General features: G+C 38.8%; 1 protein-coding gene across 3 annotated transcripts; it reads left to right on the top strand.

Moving 5' to 3' along the window:
- The first annotated feature begins 394 nt into the window (after positions 1 to 394).
- On the top strand, positions 395 to 18,984 carry LOC103706243 (phospholipid-transporting ATPase 1-like). Of its 3 annotated transcripts, none has more exons than XM_088703396.2 (9): positions 695 to 3,101; positions 4,237 to 4,561; positions 4,724 to 5,588; positions 5,790 to 5,913; positions 6,914 to 7,133; positions 10,876 to 11,334; positions 11,439 to 11,703; positions 14,418 to 16,187; positions 18,684 to 18,984. In XM_088703396.2, the coding sequence occupies exons 1-7, from the start codon at positions 1,679 to 1,681 to the stop codon at positions 11,617 to 11,619; spliced, it is 3,597 nt and encodes a 1,198-aa protein (XP_088559522.2). In that variant the 5' UTR covers positions 695 to 1,678; the 3' UTR covers positions 11,620 to 11,703; positions 14,418 to 16,187; positions 18,684 to 18,984. The 3 variants fall into 3 exon arrangements, with proteins under 3 accessions (XP_088559521.2, XP_088559522.2, XP_089781200.1); XM_089925074.1 differs by lacking the exons at positions 14,418 to 16,187; positions 18,684 to 18,984 and adding an exon at positions 14,040 to 14,374 and having other exon boundaries at positions 746 to 1,072; positions 1,518 to 3,101; XM_088703395.2 differs by lacking the exons at positions 14,418 to 16,187; positions 18,684 to 18,984 and adding an exon at positions 14,040 to 14,374 and having other exon boundaries at positions 395 to 3,101.
- Positions 18,985 to 19,500: the final 516 nt, after the last annotated feature.

Raw genomic sequence — 19,500 nt, forward strand, 5'->3', positions numbered from 1 at the left:
TAAAGTGGTCTCGAAACTTGGGTTCAAAGAAGCAATATATCGTGACAATTTTTTTGTCCCATATCAATCCCAACTATGGTCATTTTTGGTCATTTGTGAATTTGTTCCCGACATAGCATTTGAGTCCCACATTTAAAGTTAAAAAATATTCTATTAAATTACGAGCTAAAGTGTTGTATAAAAATAAATATCAAAAAAATAAATATAGATTTTTCAAGCTATTTGGTATAAATATAATTTGCTTCTATTTTTTTATAAAAAAATTATAACCTACTCTTTCTGCAAAAAGTATCTACATTTGTTCCTGCAGTAAATAGTAGAATGCTCGAGAATTATTGAAACTTAGGCTGCAAGCATGAGCATGTTCAATTCCACAAGATTTGGTCCGGGGGATAAACCCCAGATGCGGAAATAACCGGAGAATCGGTTCCCACGCCAACGTCGGAAAACCTCCGAAACAACCGGAGATCAGACCTCTCCAAATACGCACCACCAAATCCAAGGCTCCAACTCCATCACTCGACCGGGGAAATCACTGGAAGGTCCAATCACACGTGGCACTAGTTAATTAGTTCGAATTTCTTATGTCGGTAATCGACGGCGATTAGAGCGCCATGTTGGATTGAGAGTGGTTTGTGATATTCTTGGGCCGCTTAGTTTTCGAACGGGAAGAGGGGAGGCGAAGATTCGGCATATACGGCTCTGGAAACAGCCGAGCTATAAATTCCAAAAGGGACACAAATATTTGCGCTCCTCCACCCGTCCTCATCACCCCTTCTTCGAATCTCTCTCTCTCTCTCCAGAAGGCCTCCTTTTTCGAACCCTAGTTCTCTCCTGCTACGCCTGTGATCCGAGTGGAAAAGTCTGATCAAGATTTCTGGAGCGCCGAGGAATCCGTGCCGGGGCTCTCGGATCTGGCAATGGAGGCCCAACGAGGCCGGATCTGATACCGATGATCTCGGGGTCAGTGCAATGCGGTGCTTCAGGTTGGATCTTTGGGGAGTCTCGAGACGATAGGGATCGAATCCGATGAATCTTTTTAAGAATTTAACGATCTTTCGAATCCTTGGAGGTAGGTGATTTCGGCTCTGCGTTTCCGTTTCTTTTGTCTATCGTTGGCTGGATGTTGGTTTCTGCAAAGAGTTAGGGCAATTTGCGTAAATTAGGGTTATTGACAACTTGGTAGCACAGTTTGGCGTCGTTCTTGTTATATTTGCCTTTCGTTGCTGTCAAAAAAAAAGGATTTGAGCAGTGTGGGGCTATGGGAGGTGCTTAATTTCTTGGTTGAATAGTTTTCTTGGAGTCTGGATATTTCTTGTACTGTGAATCATCGAGTATCAACATTCTTGAAGCAATTAATAGCTAGATCACACTTTTGATAAGATATGGTGAACAATGGAGAGATGATCGTCTACTAGGGATATATCATCGAGGAAATTGCCTGGTATGCTAGATTGAAATATTCAAGAAATTGAAATTCCTCTGGTTGATGTTGATTTATTTTCGGTCGATGACAGAAAGGCAGGCAATTTCCTGCGGACTGCGATTTTTGGAGCTATGTCTGCTAAAGCTAAGGCTTGCACGGAGATAATATAGACGACTATAATCCTGCTGCAAGCAAGGACCTGTTTTGAATTGGCAGAGTCACAGTTCCTTGAAGTAGGTTTCCTGGGGTACTATGGAGCTACAGGGCCTTCCAACGAGGCTTGAACCATCCGCAACTTCTACAGGGCAGGACAAATTTAGCAAATCCCAGAGGATTCGGCACAAGAGTGTGCAGTTTGAAGACTCATTTACTTTTGACGAGAATTCAAGAGTGATATACATCAATGATCCAAGAAGGACGAATGACAAGTACGAGTTCAGTGGGAATGAGATCCGGACAAGTAAGTATACTGTAATCACATTTCTGCCCAAAAACCTGTTCATCCAATTCCACCGAGTAGCATATTTATACTTCCTAGCAATTGCTGCTCTTAATCAGCTTCCTCCTCTGGCCGTCTTTGGAAGGACGGTGTCTTTATTTCCCCTCCTCTTTGTGCTTTCTGTGACTGCTATTAAAGATGGCTATGAAGATTGGCGCAGGCATAGATCTGATCGGAAAGAGAATAACCGAGAGGCACAAGTTTTCCAATCTGGCCACTTTCAGGCAAAGAAATGGAAAACTATACGTGCTGGAGAGGTTGTGAGAATCCATTCTGATGAAACAATCCCTTGTGACATAGTTCTGTTAAGGACTAGCGATCCGAATGGAGTAGCATATGTTCTGACAATGAATTTAGATGGTGAATCAAACTTAAAGACAAGATATGCACGGCAAGAAACAACTTTCATGGACTGGGAGCATGGTCCATTTACAGGGTTGATCAGATGTGAGCAGCCAAATAGAAATATTTATGAATTTACAGCCAATATGGAATTCAATGGGCAGAGGATTCCCCTTGGCCAGTCAAACATTATTTTACGTGGCTGCCAACTTAAGAATACAGAATGGGTTGTTGGTGTTGTGGTTTATGCTGGTCAGGAAACCAAAGCAATGTTGAACAGCACAGTGTCACACTCCAAAAGGAGCAAATTAGAAAGCTATATGAACAGGGAAACCCTGTGGTTGTCAGTTTTTCTCTTTGTCATATGTGCAGTGGTAGCAATAGGGATGGGGTTATGGCTAAAACGTCATGGTAATCAGCTTGATACCCTACCTTATTACCGAAGGAGCTATTTCACAAATGGTCGAGATAATGGAAAGGAATACAGATATTATGGAATTCCTATGGAGACACTTGTCTCATTTTTTAGCTCTGTCATAGTGTTTCAAATAATGATACCTATATCTTTGTACATCACAATGGAGCTGGTCCGGTTGGGTCAGTCATACTTCATGATTGGGGATGCCCAGATGTATGATAGTGGTTCAGGCTCAAGGTTTCAGTGTCGATCCTTAAACATAAATGAGGATCTAGGTCAGATACGTTATGTATTTTCAGATAAAACAGGAACTCTGACTGAGAATAAGATGGAATTTCGGAGGGCTAGTGTGTATGGAAAGGATTATGGAAGCTTGCGTAAAACTAGTCACTCATTGCAGGAAATTTGCATTTCAGGTGATTTTTATTCTGTGCAGTTACTATTAAATGCTGTTCTCTAGTATGATTATGTGCTCTTGGTACTTTGATTTCATTCAGTTGTTAGCATTGTTAATGCAGCATTGATAAATGCCAGAATATTGCTATGCTAGATATTCATTATGCTATTGTTTTGTTCTGCTTGCTGTATGTTTGCAATGTAGGTTCTACCCCTTCTTTTAGTGTTTGTGTTTTACTTACGCTGAGTTAAACATACAATCATGTTTATCAGATAAAATTAACAACAAAGTGATGTAGTGACTTTAAGCAAATAAGTAGGAGAAAAAGAGAAGAGTAAGAACGAGGATTTGGTTGGTGGGATGTCGGTTGGGTGGGGAGGCAGTTCCACACACAGTGTAGTCATGTGGCAATAAAAGTAGCCCACCTGTTTGGCCTAAGTTCATGGGCTTAATTACATAATCTCAAGTAATGTGAGTAAATCAAAAAACATGCAAGACATTATGTACAATGATAGAAAAGCCAGTTCTGTAACAAAATCTATGGTTGTTGTTGCTATAATCCTTATAATTTGGATTATTCTATTAGTAACATTCAATAAAATTGGTTACTTTTCTTGTTTCTCAGCATTTAGTTTTTAAGTAACTATGGTTTCTTATGGGGATTTGTAAGAATTTTACTTATTTATCATATGGTGTTTGATTTACAATTAAAAAATTTTAATCCTGCTTCATATGAGTTGGTAAGTAAGATTCAGAAAGCTTACCCTTGTACAGGATACAGCCTGCTGGTTATGTTTATGGTCTTCTTGCCTGTTTCCATCTTATCTGTGCTTATGAATGAAAGAATGAATGAATAAAAAGTAAATAGGAATTTTCTATTCATTTCCACCCCTCCCCCCATATTGGAGGCTCTATAAGTGTCTAATGCTTTATCAGAACATCGGCATGTTATATATGTAAATTGATCACTATGATGATCTAGGATGACTACAAATGCATTCTTACCAGATTTATTTAAACTGACATGTGAGACATGTGCATGTCATACATATGGAAACTGGTTAAATATTTATCTGTTTTTATGATGCCATTCCAGAGACTATTTTGTATCCTAAAGTTGTTACTTATGCTGATTTGAACTGCATGGGCATCAGGAGGTCCCAGACGGAAGCTAAGTTCAGATATCAATGTTGATCCTGAACTTTTGGCACTATTGCACAAAGACTTGGTTGGAGAGGAACGAATTGCTGCTCATGAGTTTTTCCTTACTTTGGCCGCCTGTAACACTGTCATTCCAATAGCTAGCCGAAGTTTGTCTCCTAGTGCCAATGACTCACATGATGAGATAGAAGCAATTGATTATCAGGGTGAGTCTCCTGATGAACAAGCATTAGTTGCTGCAGCTTCAGCTTATGGTTATGCTCTCATTGAACGTACATCAGGCCACATTGTTATTGATGTCAATGGTGATAGGCTAAGGTAAACTATCATGTTCAGTATCACATAGATACATTATGCCAGTTGTGGTATTTCTATTGCAAGAATTGTTAGGCTACAGTGTTGCAGGGTGGTTTCCTTTTAGTTTTTTTTTTGAAGCTTTTAATTGTTTTTTTTAAAATCATTGTTTCACCATCAAACCAGGTTGGAAGTACTTGGTCTGCATGAGTTTGATAGTGTGCGGAAAAGAATGTCTGTGGTTATTAGATTTCCTAATGGTGCTGTGAAGGTGTTTGTTAAGGGTGCCGATAGTTCAATGCTCAGTGTTCTTGACGAACTGAATGACCAGGGGCACAAAGGAGACAGGAGCAGCAAAGTAAAATATGCAACAGAGAATCACTTGACAAATTATTCATCACAGGGTTTACGCACCCTGGTAATTGCTGCGAGAGATCTCAGTGATGGAGAATTCGAGGAATGGCAGATCAAGTATGAAGAAGCTAGTACATCATTAAGTGAGAGGTCAGCTAAGCTTCGTCAGGCAGCTGCTCTTATTGAATGCAATTTAAGCCTTCTTGGGGCTACTGCAATTGAAGATAAACTGCAAGATGGTGTGCCTGAAGCTATAGAATCCCTACGTCAAGCAGGAATTAAGGTTTGGGTTCTCACAGGAGATAAGCAAGAGACTGCAATTTCGATAGGTTTTTCATGCAAGCTCCTGACGCAAGATATGCATCAAATTATTATAAATGGTGCTTCAGAGAGGGAATGCAGGAGTCTGTTGGCCGATGCTAAGGCCAAATATGGAGTAAAATCAACAAACTGTGCCACTAGGACCTTGAAGTCTAAGAAAAAATTCTATAATTATCTTGAGACTCCTGATGATGCAAAAACTTCTAGGGATTTGATAGCTAACAGAGGGCCACAAGCTCTTGGGTCTAATGTGGCTGTTGTTAATATGACAGGATCCTGTGGAGAGATTTTGACAAGTTTAGCAAATGCTCCACTGGCACTCATAATTGATGGAAACAGTCTTGTTTACATCTTAGAGAAAGACCTGGAGACAGAGGTATGTATTCTGCTTTATTTCATTTATAGCATGTTTGATACACTATTAATTTTCGGGACATTTGATCTCTTGCATCATAGCCTCCCTTCAGTGTTACTGTGTGGAAATGCTTGAAGAAGAGGGCTGGCTTCTAATGCTGAAAACCAGCATTATTGCTTGTTTCAGTCAACTTAATTTCCTTTTTCTTTCCTACTTCCACAGCTTTTCGATTTGGCAACTGCTTGTAGGGTTGTGCTTTGCTGTCGGGTTGCTCCATTGCAAAAAGCTGGAATTGTTGATTTAGTTAAAAACAGGACAAATGATATGACTCTGGCTATAGGTGATGGTGAGTGAACTATTTGCAAGTTTGTTTGCTGTTCTTATGTCTATGCTTTGTGTTTTATTTGCCACTTGCACTCAGGTATTTTACCATGAACTTGCTTTTCCTTCCACCAATGCAGCAATTCTTTCACATGAGTGTTAGTGCACCGGGCAAGACTGAGATCCAATTGTAGTTCCATATGAGAAAATCTGTTTATCACCATAACCATAACCATCCAGCTATCTGGTGCTGGCTTTAGAGATATTCATTTGCCTGGTACTGCTATGTAGGGCCGTCTTTGATGTTATTTCAAGCTTCTCCATGTCTTTCCTCACAACCTCCACCTGTGTCACCTTTGGTCTTCCCCTCCTTTTCCTACATCCTCCGCATGAGAAGTATATATGTACCAGAATTTGGATGTGGAGCGCTTAAACAGTGCAAACATTAAATACGCCAAAGAAACAATAAAGAACATTTTTTTGTGTTTATTGATGTATTAATGCCTGTATTCTGATAAAATGTTAATGACAGGGTAAATCTTATTTGATCTGAAGTTAGGAAATATTGATAGGGTAAGGGAAGATAATGTATGCCCAATAAAAGAGAAGATATGGCATTTTAGAGGCCTACCTAGGTTTTATTTTGGTTTGGTTAAGAGGGAAAGGAACTTGTAGTTTGCTAATGGGGTAAGAGGAAGATAGTATCGACAGTCAATAAACAAAAGAAAGGGGACGATAGTAATGCTTTATATAGAACTCTAGGTGTTATGAACAACTTGAACCATCTGATCTAGCATTTTTAAGAGGCACAAGCTTTTGTGCTTGGAAAACTCAAGTTCTAGTCTTTCAAAATAGGACACGCGAAAAAAAAACTCTGGCAAATCTTAAAAAGACAGCCTAGTTATTTTCCAAGCAAACCTAAGTAAGAACTGTCCCTTGGCTATACCAGTACATGGATTTAGTTACCGCCTTTTTTTGATCATTTCAATAACCAAGTAGCTTTCCACTTACATCAATTTTGACAGGGGCAAACGATGTATCAATGATCCAAATGGCAGATGTTGGTGTTGGCATATGTGGTCAAGAAGGTCGTCAGGCAGTAATGGCATCAGATTTTGCTATGGGTCAATTTCGTTTTCTCAAAAAATTGCTTCTTGTACATGGTCACTGGAATTATCAGCGTGTTGGTTATTTGGTTTTGTACAACTTCTACCGGAATGCTGTATTTGTGTTAATGCTATTCTGGTATGCATGCTTAATCTTCTATTCCATCTTCATTTTCATTTTCTTATATGTTAAAACCACTTCTTAAGCATGTTGCTTCTGTCTTTGTTAATTAATAAAGCTAGTGCTAGAAGAGAGAGAGAGAGGCATGGCTCCATCTATGGCTAATAGTTTGGTTTTTAGTGCAATAGGGAGGGAGTTCAATATTCTGTAATGGGAAATCCTCAATGTTGGCTTAATCTGTAGTCATGTACCCCTTTAAGCACACTTGAGTTCTATATATTTTAAGCAAACGGATAGTATGTTAAGTATTTGAATGAGATCTCAATAATCTGAAGACATAGTTTCACAAGAAAAGCAAGGGGGCAGGCATCCTGCTAACTTGCACTATTGCTAGATAATTGGAATGAAACGAATCAGAAGTTGTGGGTCCAATATATTGCTCGGTCAACACTGCCACAAGTTGCTAGTCAGATAAATTCATATGACAAGAGGAGAGAAGGTGGAGAAGGAAAAGGGACACTAGAGAGGGAGAGCAAGAACATGAAAAATGCTCTAAATGATATACTGCATTACCTTGTGCAATGCCAAGATTCGTTAAGCCTTTATGATGATTCTGTGCAGAACAAAAAGAGGATGGTAATAAAACATTAAAGCCAGGATTGGCTGGTTGCCTAACATAAAACAAATGCATAGTTCGATAATGAACATATAAAATATGAGGAAATACCATCATATACCTATAAACAAAGATTTAATGGATATATTTGGGAAGGTATGCAATGGGAACCCATTTCCACTGTGAATTTGAAAGGAAGAAAAGAAAGCAGTGAAGAAATGTTTAATGCCATATGATTGGAATATTTAGAATAGAGTACAGCATGTAATATGTCAGAATATTACCACAGGAAATGGAAGAACATAAGGATAACTAAACATTGCATTGAAGAAGTTCAAATGGACTTGCTACATCTAGAACTACAATTGGTTTATTTGCATGGAAGTGTAACTCTAGAAAAGGAATTGAATCACTTTGAGATTGAGGCCTCTATCTAATGAGGGGGAAAAAAGAGGTGCTGACTTTCTCTTTTAACACTCCTTTTTTATGATGGTTCATATGTTTAGTACACCATGATATTCAGTGGAGGCGTAGGGCTGTGAACAAGCCTAAACATTAACTCTGACCCAGATGTAAGCAGATCATAATAAGGTAGTTAAGTGTTGAAGTGGTAGTCCTGACCAAGGAGCTCAACAAGGATAGCTATTGATGAGGCAATGGATCCCTATCAAGAGCTAGGTACAGATTATATTAAATTCTAGTCCTAAGTGCATCATTTTGTGCAAGTATCAGCCTTGAAGTTCTAGTGCTCAGAATTGAAGGATTGTTGAGGCATTGGCTTCCTGGAACAAATATTGTGCAAGAATGGTGGCGTTAAATTATAGAACTTTTAGATTGTTTATTTCTTCTCTCTGAGTGGATTAAAAATTAGTAGTTAACGCTCTCTGGCTGCACTTGACTTCATATAGAAATCAGAGAAGTAAATGTAAATGAGCAAGATGGATTATAACAAGTAAACTAAATAATGTTGGGCAGTTCCTTAGGGGTTGTAAAAAGACGCCGATACTTTTATTGGTTTGTTGTTAATTCAACTTTTCCAAGGAGCTCAGCACCCCTACATCATGTTACATCACATAAGTGGCATGGTCTGGATGCTTACCATCGGGATGGGCCCACGTCTGTTACCATTAGAGTCCAAAAGCTTAAGCTGTTAGGGAGTGGGCCAACTAACTATGTATATTAGGCTTACTACCTCTAACAGTCAGCTTGATCATGCATGTGGAGATCGCAATGGGGGCAAGATGCAACCAGGTTAATTAATTAAAGAACTGATTTGGGAGAGATTTGAACTCACAGAGTCCAATAAACTTAGCTTTAAAGTTTGCCATGATAACCATGTTATGTGACCATTAGAACTCAAAAGTTTAAGCACTTAGGGAATGAGTCAGCAATCTATATCAGGCTTAACAATGTCATGGCCCATGAGTTGAGCACTTACACAGACTCTTAGAAACAAAAGTCACCAAATAATGGTGTTGAAACTGTTCTCAAGTCTCAACCATCCTCCAATTCCCTCTCCCTTAGCCATCCTAAGTTCTGAATTGCAAATAGCGAATATTTGTCACTCACCTTTCCAATCATATCCATGCTATTTCCCTCTCCTAGCATCTAATGCTAGACCTAGTTTTTGATTCCAAGAACTGTACCTTTCATTGCCAACATAATGGCAAGGATTGGTTGTCTTGAGGTCAGATTCATTCATCATTAGATGACAATGGTTAGAATATCACTTTGGAGGTGTAGATTCTCAAAAGGACGGAGTCTTGAACATTTGATGTCTAAAAGATTGAGAGGCTGAAAGTGACCCAAGACTTGGCCACAAAAGAGGCCACTTAGAAGCTCAAAATACTGCTCAGAAAAGCTAACCAAACTACTCTGTATGGCAAAAGAATGACAAAACAAGGAAAAGGTCCCAAAGTCCGCAAAGAAGGAGAAGAGGTGAAAAAGTGTCGAAATGATGGATGAGAGTAAATAGCTGCTATCTAATTGAACTGAAATGAAGTAATTTTATAACTAATAAAGAAAGTTGTTGGAAACTGACAAAAAAGGGAAGGTCAAGGATCCCAAAAACAGTTCGGAAGTTGCACAAGAGAATTCCAAAGATAATAAATCGTTTGGTTGCAAGCAATCCAAACAATAAATATGTGGATAATCTTTGGCTGCCAAAAACTTGAAGAAAGGGAGGGTACGGATTTTCTCTGCTAGTATAGTTGTAGTGCTTTAAAATCACTAGAAGTTCAGATTTGCAGGACTGCTTCACTTCAAGGTTCAGAATTCTACAAGTTATTGATTACTTTCAGTAATCAGTTAACCTGCCTGAGTCCAACTAGATTAGTGGATATTTTCTGCTTTTCCTCTTAGTGAGAGGCTTCATAGACTATTGTCAGGTCCAACTAGATTTCAATTGCCAGTCGGGCATCAAATAAATTATATAGTTTGATGACATGAATCTATGGGATTTTCATTGGGGATAGATAGCTGGTTGTACAAAATGAAACATTGGCGGCTGAAAATAGCACATACCCTGTAAAATGAAAAGCACTGTAATGCTGCAATATTTATTGTTGGTGGCTGCGACTCAAGTTATGAAAACTTGGCCTTGACTGCCTATGAAAAAGCATGGGAATTGGGAAGCTTTTTAGCATGCAAGTAGCTTGGTGTCAATTTCATATGCTACACCAGTTCTCCCACAATGCAGAGTACAAATGGCTGTTTGTCTGGTGTTCCTCTTCATTTCAACCCAAACTTCCTTGCCAAATTTATTGATGTCAAGCTGTGATATATCTTCCTTCCTGTAAATTGAGTTTTTCTATTTCATCTCATTCTGTAAATCCTCGCCAAAACAAATTCTCTGATGTTATTCTGTTGGTTTCTTTTGCTATAGAATGATTTCTCTACTAAATTTAGGTAATACCCTGCAAGATAAAAGAATAAGTTCTGTTGTAGTACATCCTCTATTTAAAAGGCCATGGAATCAAAAATCAGCATACTTCATGAGCTTTAGATATTGTAGCTAAGTACTATCTTGGTGCATCTTAAAGCATGAATCATTCAAACAAATGCTGTATGTGCAAATAAGGTAATGCTTCAGACAGTACATTGTGCCTCATATCCTTGTGGCTTGTTTTTTTTTTTATTATGCAGGTATATCTTATGCACAGCATTTTCTACAACTTCAGCTTTGACTGATTGGAGTAGTGTATTGTATTCTCTCATCTATACATCGGTCCCGACAATTGTGGTTGGTATTTTGGACAAGGACTTGAGCCATAAAACACTCCTTCAGTGTCCAAAACTTTATTGTGCAGGGCATAGACATGAGAGCTATAATATGCATCTCTTCTGGCTCACAATGGTTGATACGTTGTGGCAAAGTGTTGTTCTATTCTATATTCCTATTTTCACTTACAGAAACAGTACCATTGACATCTGGAGCATTGGCAGTCTGTGGACAATTGCAGTTGTTGTGCTTGTGAATGTTCACTTGGCAATGGACATCCGACGCTGGGTATTGATTACTCATATAGCAATATGGGGTTCTATAATCATCACATATGTTTGCATAGTGATAATTGATTTGATACCTAACTTTCCCAATTACTGGTTAGTATTATTTTTGATTAATGCTGGATCATTATTATTATTATTGTCCATTCTTGGTTAAGTGCTAATACATTTTATTGGCTCATTATTATAATTTTTGGCAGGACAATATTTCATTTAGCCTGTTCATGGACTTATTGGCTCACTATTTTGCTAACTACAATTTTAGCCTTGCTTCCTCGGTTTATTTGCAAAGTGACCTGGCAGATCTTCTGGCCTTCAGATATTCAAATAGCCAGAGAAGCTGAAAAATTAAGGACCCGGCCATTTGGAATAGAGATCTGAAATATATCTCATAAAAGTTCTAGTCAATATCTTTGCATTCAGACATTGTATGGCTTTCTTATGGAGCTTATCAGAAACTTTACAGTAAGTACATTATTTCATCCCTATATGTTTAGTGCGATTTATCCATCTTTTATCTATAATAGCTTCAGGAGTATGGACAGAATTTTCATTAGTTCCTGTTGGCATCTCAGATATAGCCTCACCTTTATATTATTTGCAAACTTTAATTGATAGTAGCCTCCCTTGCCACACAATAACATACACATACCTACGAAAAATGGAAAAAAAGGGGTTTAAAGTTCTTTCTTAATTTCCTTATGTTGTTGATTTTTCATAGTTCCACTTGAAGATTGTTTGTGTTAGTTATCAAGGAATTAAAAATCGAGATACAAACTTGTTTCATGACCACCTGGTACAATATGTACTTTGAATGGGAAGGTATTGGTTCAGCATGGGGTGGGCAGAGGGCTAGTTCAAATTGGCCACAAAAAAAGGGAAAAATGTGCACTTAATGCATGTTGGTATGGGGGCAGTTTTGCTTGTGGAACAATCTTGGGGGCACATAAGGAGTCCAAATACCAAAAAAGGAAATCAAGTGGAATCTTTCTGGACCATGCCTCATGATGGAGCTCAACCACGACTTCTGGAGGAACAAAACTAATTCGACCTAGCTAAGCTAAACCATCTTGGATGATTCTATCTATCTACAATGTTTAGCCTTTTGACAAAAATAAACATTTCTAACCAAAGGGATGGTATTTGAGGGGAAATTAAGATACTGGAACAGTTTTGTGGTGATCAAAGGTCCAATTAAGTTATCAAATAGAGAACTAGATATGATATAGGACAAAAGGTGGCAACAGCCAAATTACATGGAAATGCAAGTAGCCTAATACGGTAGGGCCTATTCTTGTAGTGAATTGTCTTGTACAAAAGGATATGTAGGAGAGCTAAGAATTTGAACCAATCTAGAGAATGGCAGCCTGGATAAATCATCTATTGGATTGCCGTCTAGTTTGTTATCAAGTACACTGCTAGAGATAGACATATTGAACGTATGACTTTGAGATTGATAGCAATATTGAGTTGAAGGTTGTTTAAAGGGCTCAACACTAAGGCATTCTTGGCGGTACAAATGGTGGCACTTAATTTGTCTAACTATTTTAAGCACTACAAGTGTCAAAAATTTACGATGATGTATTGCTCTTTTTTCTTCTTTTTCTTCAATTTAACTGGATGTAAACTTAACATCCACCTAGGCAGGACCACCTAGGTACATGGCTTAATATTTTGCATCTTGTTTGACTACGTGGAATGAGATTGATTTATAAATTATTCATGAATGTTGCCAAGTTGATATTTCACATTGACTTACTACATCTTATTTGATAAGTTCTCATTTATTAGATTATAACTATCCTTCTAAGTTTCTTCTTTTATTTATGGTTTATTTTTAATTTATCATTTGCCAAGTGCCTACTCACTAGGCAGCCCCCTGGCTGCCCATCTGCAGCATACAGTCTTGTAAAACAACTAGACCTGATCATCGTAACATGTTCCATGCTAAGACTGCTCCTAGCCTTTGAATTGACATAATAAAATTATGGATTTCAATAGAGAGCATGTGTATACACATCATTCAGACATCAAACTCAGGGCATAATATTGACTTTGATCTGGCTTAACCTATCCCAGCTCAGCTGGGTAAGCAATCCTACCTGGACTCCTTTTCGAGCCCACCTGAGTTGACATGATAAAATCCTGGATTTCAATAGAGAGCATGTGCACATACATACCGACCACATCAAATTCAGGGCATGATATTGACCTTGAACTGGCCTAGTCCCAGCTCAAAGGGGGTGAAAGAATAACCCAACCTGGACTCTTTTGAGTTGGCTGGTGGACCTGATGTGCCAACCTGACACATTTCTATTCAAAATTGAATCATCTGCTACTGTATATCCATGGGGCTTCTGCAATACTTTGTCATTCAGATTTGAGTAGGACATGTTAAAAGGTTAAATTTTGTTACATTGGGGATGGAATTCCTAGTGCTATTAGGATTTTGTAGAGAGGTGATTGATATGCCTCTGTGTACAGGGCTATGTGAAAATTCAAGTTTCGCAGTAGCCGGAAATAGATTTGCTGGGAGAAGTCTCAGTTTATATTTTTCTCCCTCCTTTCATTCACCCTTCTCTAATGTCTTTGTTTTATCTCCTTACATGCTGCACCAAAATAGTGTACAAAGTTTCTAATTGCTCTCTTTTTGTCTTCTGCTCGGACATTTGGGGCCATAAATCTGTCCACTTTTTCCCGTGCTGGAGAAATTTTAATCATGTATACGTTTAACTGCTAACAAGCTCTCGAGCGTGCTAGACCAGAAACAAGTTAAAACTGAATTTTATCATATTGTACAGAATGTTATGAGCTTCCATATGACAATGGTCCATGAAAAGGACCTGCCTGCTATGAAGCAATGAAGAAAGCAGAGAACTCACGTCCTGGATGAAAGACCTCAAGATGCGCAAACGGCAAGGACTTTAGGGTTGGGACAGGCCGCCTGGGCTGATCGATTGTTAGATTGGACAATAATCTGATAATACAAAACCATGTGAAATTAATCCGACGGTGGATAACTAGGGTAAAAAGGGTACATAGCTGGGAAAATATTACTCATTTTTCCTCCTTTTTTCTGTGTGTGTTCCTGTATCTTTGGAAAATTGTATTTATATAATTGGGAAATTTGTTAAAAGTTCTTGCGGTAGTTCTTCACTCTCTCTTTTTTATTTGGCCAGGGGACCAGCAACTGTTACTTTGGTTGGTGCCTTCCTTGTTCTCCAAGTGAGATGTTTCAGGTTCAAATATGTGATAGTGGTGAATAACTACAGTATTCTCAAAAAGAATTCCATCAAGACCGCAGGATCAAGATACCTAGTAGCCTTACCTGTCAATGATGGGAGTTAACTGCTTCAGTAGTTTTTGACGACGATCCTAGGTGTCTTCAGGAGAAATTTCTTTCATTCTTAATTTCTTAACACTATGATAAATATACAAAAGATAGCCTTTGGTAAGCCTAACGTTGACTCTCTGCTGAGAGAGAGAGAGAGAGAGAGAGAGAGAGAGAGAGCACCAAAGGCCTCAATGTTTATGGTAAATGAGGCGATTCTCGTGTTTCCAGGGTGACATTATCTGATGCCTCTCAGTGAACAGTGGAAGTAGAAATAATAAACGTACTTAGTTCGCATAGTATTAGAGCCAGTTATCTCCTAAAGTTAGGACTAATGGTTGGTCCACATTAGTAGCAACCCGTAGCCTTCTCCATTTCACGCCAAATTCTCCTTTCATGTGCAACTATTATTATTTTTGGCCTCTACAATCTAACAACATATTTTTGAAAATATTTAAAATATTTTCTTCTCAAAAAAAATAAAAATAAACTTAATATTTCCGCTCGTGCAGACCTAGGTTTGTTGTTTAGCAATAAAATGAATCCAAATCCGCATCAAACAAAGCAACAAATTAATAACTTGTTAAGTTTGCAGAAAAAATCTTTTCTTACCATAATATTTCTTTTAAAAAAAAACTGATTTCTGATAATATAATGTTTGAGAAAATAGTTTGACCCAATTCTAGCAAACTTTTGATTTTAAGAGAAGAACTAGTAAATGCATTAAGATGAGAATGCTTGATTACATTATGTATTATATTTGATTGCGCCTAATTGTTTTTTTATCATCCTTAATTAGCAGCACGTGTTGCCTGAATTTCGAGAATCTAATATACAATTTTTCACGTAAATTACAATAGATGTTGTCTGTCGGGGCCAGGGGCGGCCCAAGCCTTAGGCGACCTAGGCGGTCGCCCAAGGCCCCGGCTCGAAGGAAGGCCCCCGCCAGACCGGCAGACCGCGACTCCTAGGCCTAGCCTCCCAGCTCCCACACCCACAATCCCACTCCTAGCTACAGCCTACAGTGTACGTAGAGCCTCTACAAGACGCTTGAGGCAGGGCCGCAGGAGCCAACGGCTACCTCGATAAGACGCCTGAGCTACTGAGGGTGTCTCGCCGCGACGCCATCCCGTGACCGGTGACTCCCGTCCCAATCCTATCAGCCATCGCCCATCATCCTTTTCTTTAAAATCCTCATCATCCTTCTCCACTCCTCCTCAATCCTTTTCTGCAGCTGAGCTCCTCTTCTACTGCTCTACATGCTGCAAGTCTGCAACATCGGCCCAAGCCTTTAAAGTTTAAAATCCTCTTCGCCGGCGAGGTCGTCTCCTTAGTCCTCCGCCTCCCCGCGCTGCCTCCCCGGCATCCCCCGAGGCTGCGACCTCCTCGCCTCCCTCCCGGCTGCCTGCAAGTTTGCAAGTCTTCTCCGCGCCAGCGAGCTGGCGAGGTCGGCTCCTCTGCCTCCCCGGCATCCCGCGACCTCCTCGGCTCCTCACCTCCCTCTCGGCTCCCGTTCGGCCGTCCCCTGAGTCCCTGACTCACGTCTGTGAAACTGCAACGGTGCAACCGCATCTTCTTCACGTCAGATCGTCAACCCGCTGCACTTGAGTTGTAACTTGTAAGTCTCTCTCTGACTTAAAGATGTTTGATGAAATGCCTAAACCAGTTAACCATATGTTATTTCTTTCTGTTTTTTAGGCAAAGGATGGGAAAGTATATTGGATTCATTGCATTTTTGATTTATATAAGAATATGAGATGAAGAATGATATAAAAGGAAAGAAAAACAAAGTTAAAATCAAAGCTGGTTGATGTCTGAGCATGATGGTTTAATTTCTTGGTTTGCTTGGAGAACTTCAAAGCTGCTTTTGGTTGCACAACATTTTGAGGTTCAGGATGGTAGATGTCAACCCAAGCACAATCAAGATCATGAGGTTGGGCTCCACATAATTAACAGTTTACCTTGCATCATAATGTGGTAAATGGTAATATAGGTATACCATATAGATCAGTTCACATGGGGGTCTGGAAACCAGTAGTCACGTGAATCACACGGTGTTGTCGCATGTGGCCTGTGGGATCATGGTTTATTCATGCAAGATTCTTTCTTGGGATTAGGCTATTCATTAACAACACAAGACTCAAATATAATGTGCAGGCTCTCAGTATCTCTTCTTTACTTTGACAACATCATCGTCATATACATATCCAACCTATCTAAAGAAAAAAAAAATCTTAACCGTTTTTATGAACAACTTAGGTAGGATATGCACCTCAAAATTATTGAAAGTTTAATTAGCAATTTTGCATCTCAAAAAGCTGGACGGTTTATTTTTAAATAAATTTTTAAAGTATTTTACACTTATTAAAAATTTATTATTATTATTATTATTTTTAAAAAATCTCTCTTAATAAGCTTGCCTTAGGCCTCCAAATGTATTGGGCCGTCCTGGTCGAGACCAATGTACATGTAATCCTACTATCTCGATAGCGTGACATCTAACTCACGATAAGTTTTCTTTGAAAATGTTATTAGTTGAATCATCGAAAGGCTGTATAATACCTGTAACTTTCATTGAGAAAATTCCTTTAAAAATATAAAAAAAGAGCTTTCATTGAGAAAAGCCAATCTTGATGTGATCTTGTACCGTGAACGGGTGTCCATGTGAGGATCCATTGGTCATTTGAAACATGTTCGATGATTTTGTTGTAATTTTATTTTCCGGCGAAACCCTAAAGTCGAAACCAGGTATATAAAACTCGTCGTGGAGCCCGGCTCCTTCTTTATCGCCTGTGTTTCAGCCGTAAGCTCCATTTCCTTCGTTTCCTGTCAAGTTCTTTGTGATCGGAGATTCTTTTTATTTCTTTTCGTGCTGGATTTGCCTATGTTCTGGAGTCTTGAGCATTTTCCAACTTTTTCTTCTTTTTTTTTTTCCCTTTCCCAATCCTTGAGCTTGATGAAAGAGAGTTGGAATTATGGACTTCATATACGAAACACAATACCCTAAACCGAAGGTACTTTTTTTTTTGTGGGATATTTTTTCAACTTTTTCAATTCAATTTATCGTGTGATCTTGATTTTGAGGGTTTCAATTCGAAATTGCTTAAAGAATGATTTTTTTTCTGCGGAGAGGGAACCTCAATGTGATTTTTTTTTAATGCAAATGTATGTTGAGAGGGGAAAGAGTGTGAGGCATCTGATAATCCTCATAGCGAAAGCAGATGTAATCACTAAATATTGGATGTCTTTCCCATATCAAAACAGAATCTTAATGCTTGCCTGCCTGCTTCCATTGTGGCTCGCAAGTTTGGCTTTTCTGTTACATGCCATGCTAATTTTCTTTTTAGGTAGCCATTTTCCTAGTTTTCTAGTTTACTTGATCTTTATCATCTCATCACTAAAGTCTTTTGAAGCCATGAGCGACAAAAGGAGGTTAAAAAAAACTATTTTATTAAATTACTCTTTGCACTCTACAAAGGGAAGTTCCAATACTCTTTATGTTTTTTTTTTTTTTTTTGAAGGAAAAGAGTATTCCAAATTTATTAAAGATAGAATATCATTTATTTTTTGTAAAGGCTCTAAATAAATTCGTTCTTCAGATTTTCTTCAAAATTTTTCTATCGAGCACTTCATGCCGGGCTAACGGAGCTAAGTCTCGGCTAATTCTGAAAACACAAGTGTTCTAATCCGAACAACTGGGGAACTCGCAATGAAAAAATTGGCAGTCGCTGCGATCGCCAGATGTTTACAAGGATTCAAAAGGTTTATGACACGCTTCCTGAGGATTTTGCTTTTCCTCTGTTTTACTTACTGTACATAAAATCCATCTGATGGATAAAGCTTATCAGTCCACCGGCAGTTTCTTTCGCCAAGGTTAGGTGTAATAATCAAGTGTTTTAAATAGCAATCTCAAGTATCTTGAACTTAACAAGAGAAACATTGTCGATTCTTCTATCATTTCTTCCATTCAATCGATTTAGAGTCTCAAGTTGCAGAGGCTTCTTCCACGAAACCATGCTCATCTCATGGAATAATCTCAGCCCACTTCAATTGTTGAGAGGAATTCTTTCCAATATTCATGATGCTCATCTACACTTCCTGCTTGGCATTGCAGAATCATTTCAGCCTGTGAGGCAACCGTGGGACGGATTTAATCCAGGAACACGACGGTCGGTGGAGTAATTTGCTCTCCTAAAAGGTGGAAAGAACAGCTAAAAACAAGAAATTTTTTCGTATTAAACATTCCTAGTTCGGTTGGAGTTTTTTTTTTATCCTAGAACTGAAAAGATGGAGAAAAAGGAATTGCACTCTCCAAAACAAAGCCTACAATGCACTTGGGGAATAACTAGAATTGATTTCGAGAAAGACTGTAATAAAAACTGTTCAAGAGAAAATTATCATCCTTTTTATTTAAATGTATATCATATGTTTCTTAATCTACAATCTATATGAGGAAGTCCGCTTCATCCTCCAAGCACCTAACATTGTTGGTGCTGGTTTTGTTCCTCGGAGCCGGAGGAAGGGCAGGGTGCTTTTGGACAGGACACTAAATGAACCCAACAAATCATCATATTCTGCTTAGAATTGCGATGGCTTTGCTGCTGTTTAAGGCTCTCAAGGATCACACACAGCTACAGAAAAATGGCTTTTGACGATTTCCGAAGGTGATTTATTTCCTCCACTTGTTAACCCTGTATCCCGATGATTCCCTGTGCTTATTGCAAGGAGGCCTTGCGAATGTCCGAGTCATTCTGGGTGCAATCTCACCATCAAATCATCACTTTATGCTTAAGCTGAAGTCCTCAGGTTAAGCTGATCATCATCAGGATAGAGCTCAAGGTTGGCTGACATGGGACGCCCAAAATGATGAACCTGAATGGACTGACTAGTAAATCCCATCGTATTTGTTACATCTTTTCAGAAATCAACAG

This window comes from Phoenix dactylifera, chromosome 8, assembly GCF_051530095.1.
Source record: "Phoenix dactylifera cultivar Ajwa chromosome 8, Ajwa_hap1_PhDact_Kaust_v1.1, whole genome shotgun sequence".
Classification (NCBI taxonomy): domain Eukaryota; kingdom Viridiplantae; phylum Streptophyta; class Magnoliopsida; order Arecales; family Arecaceae; genus Phoenix; species Phoenix dactylifera.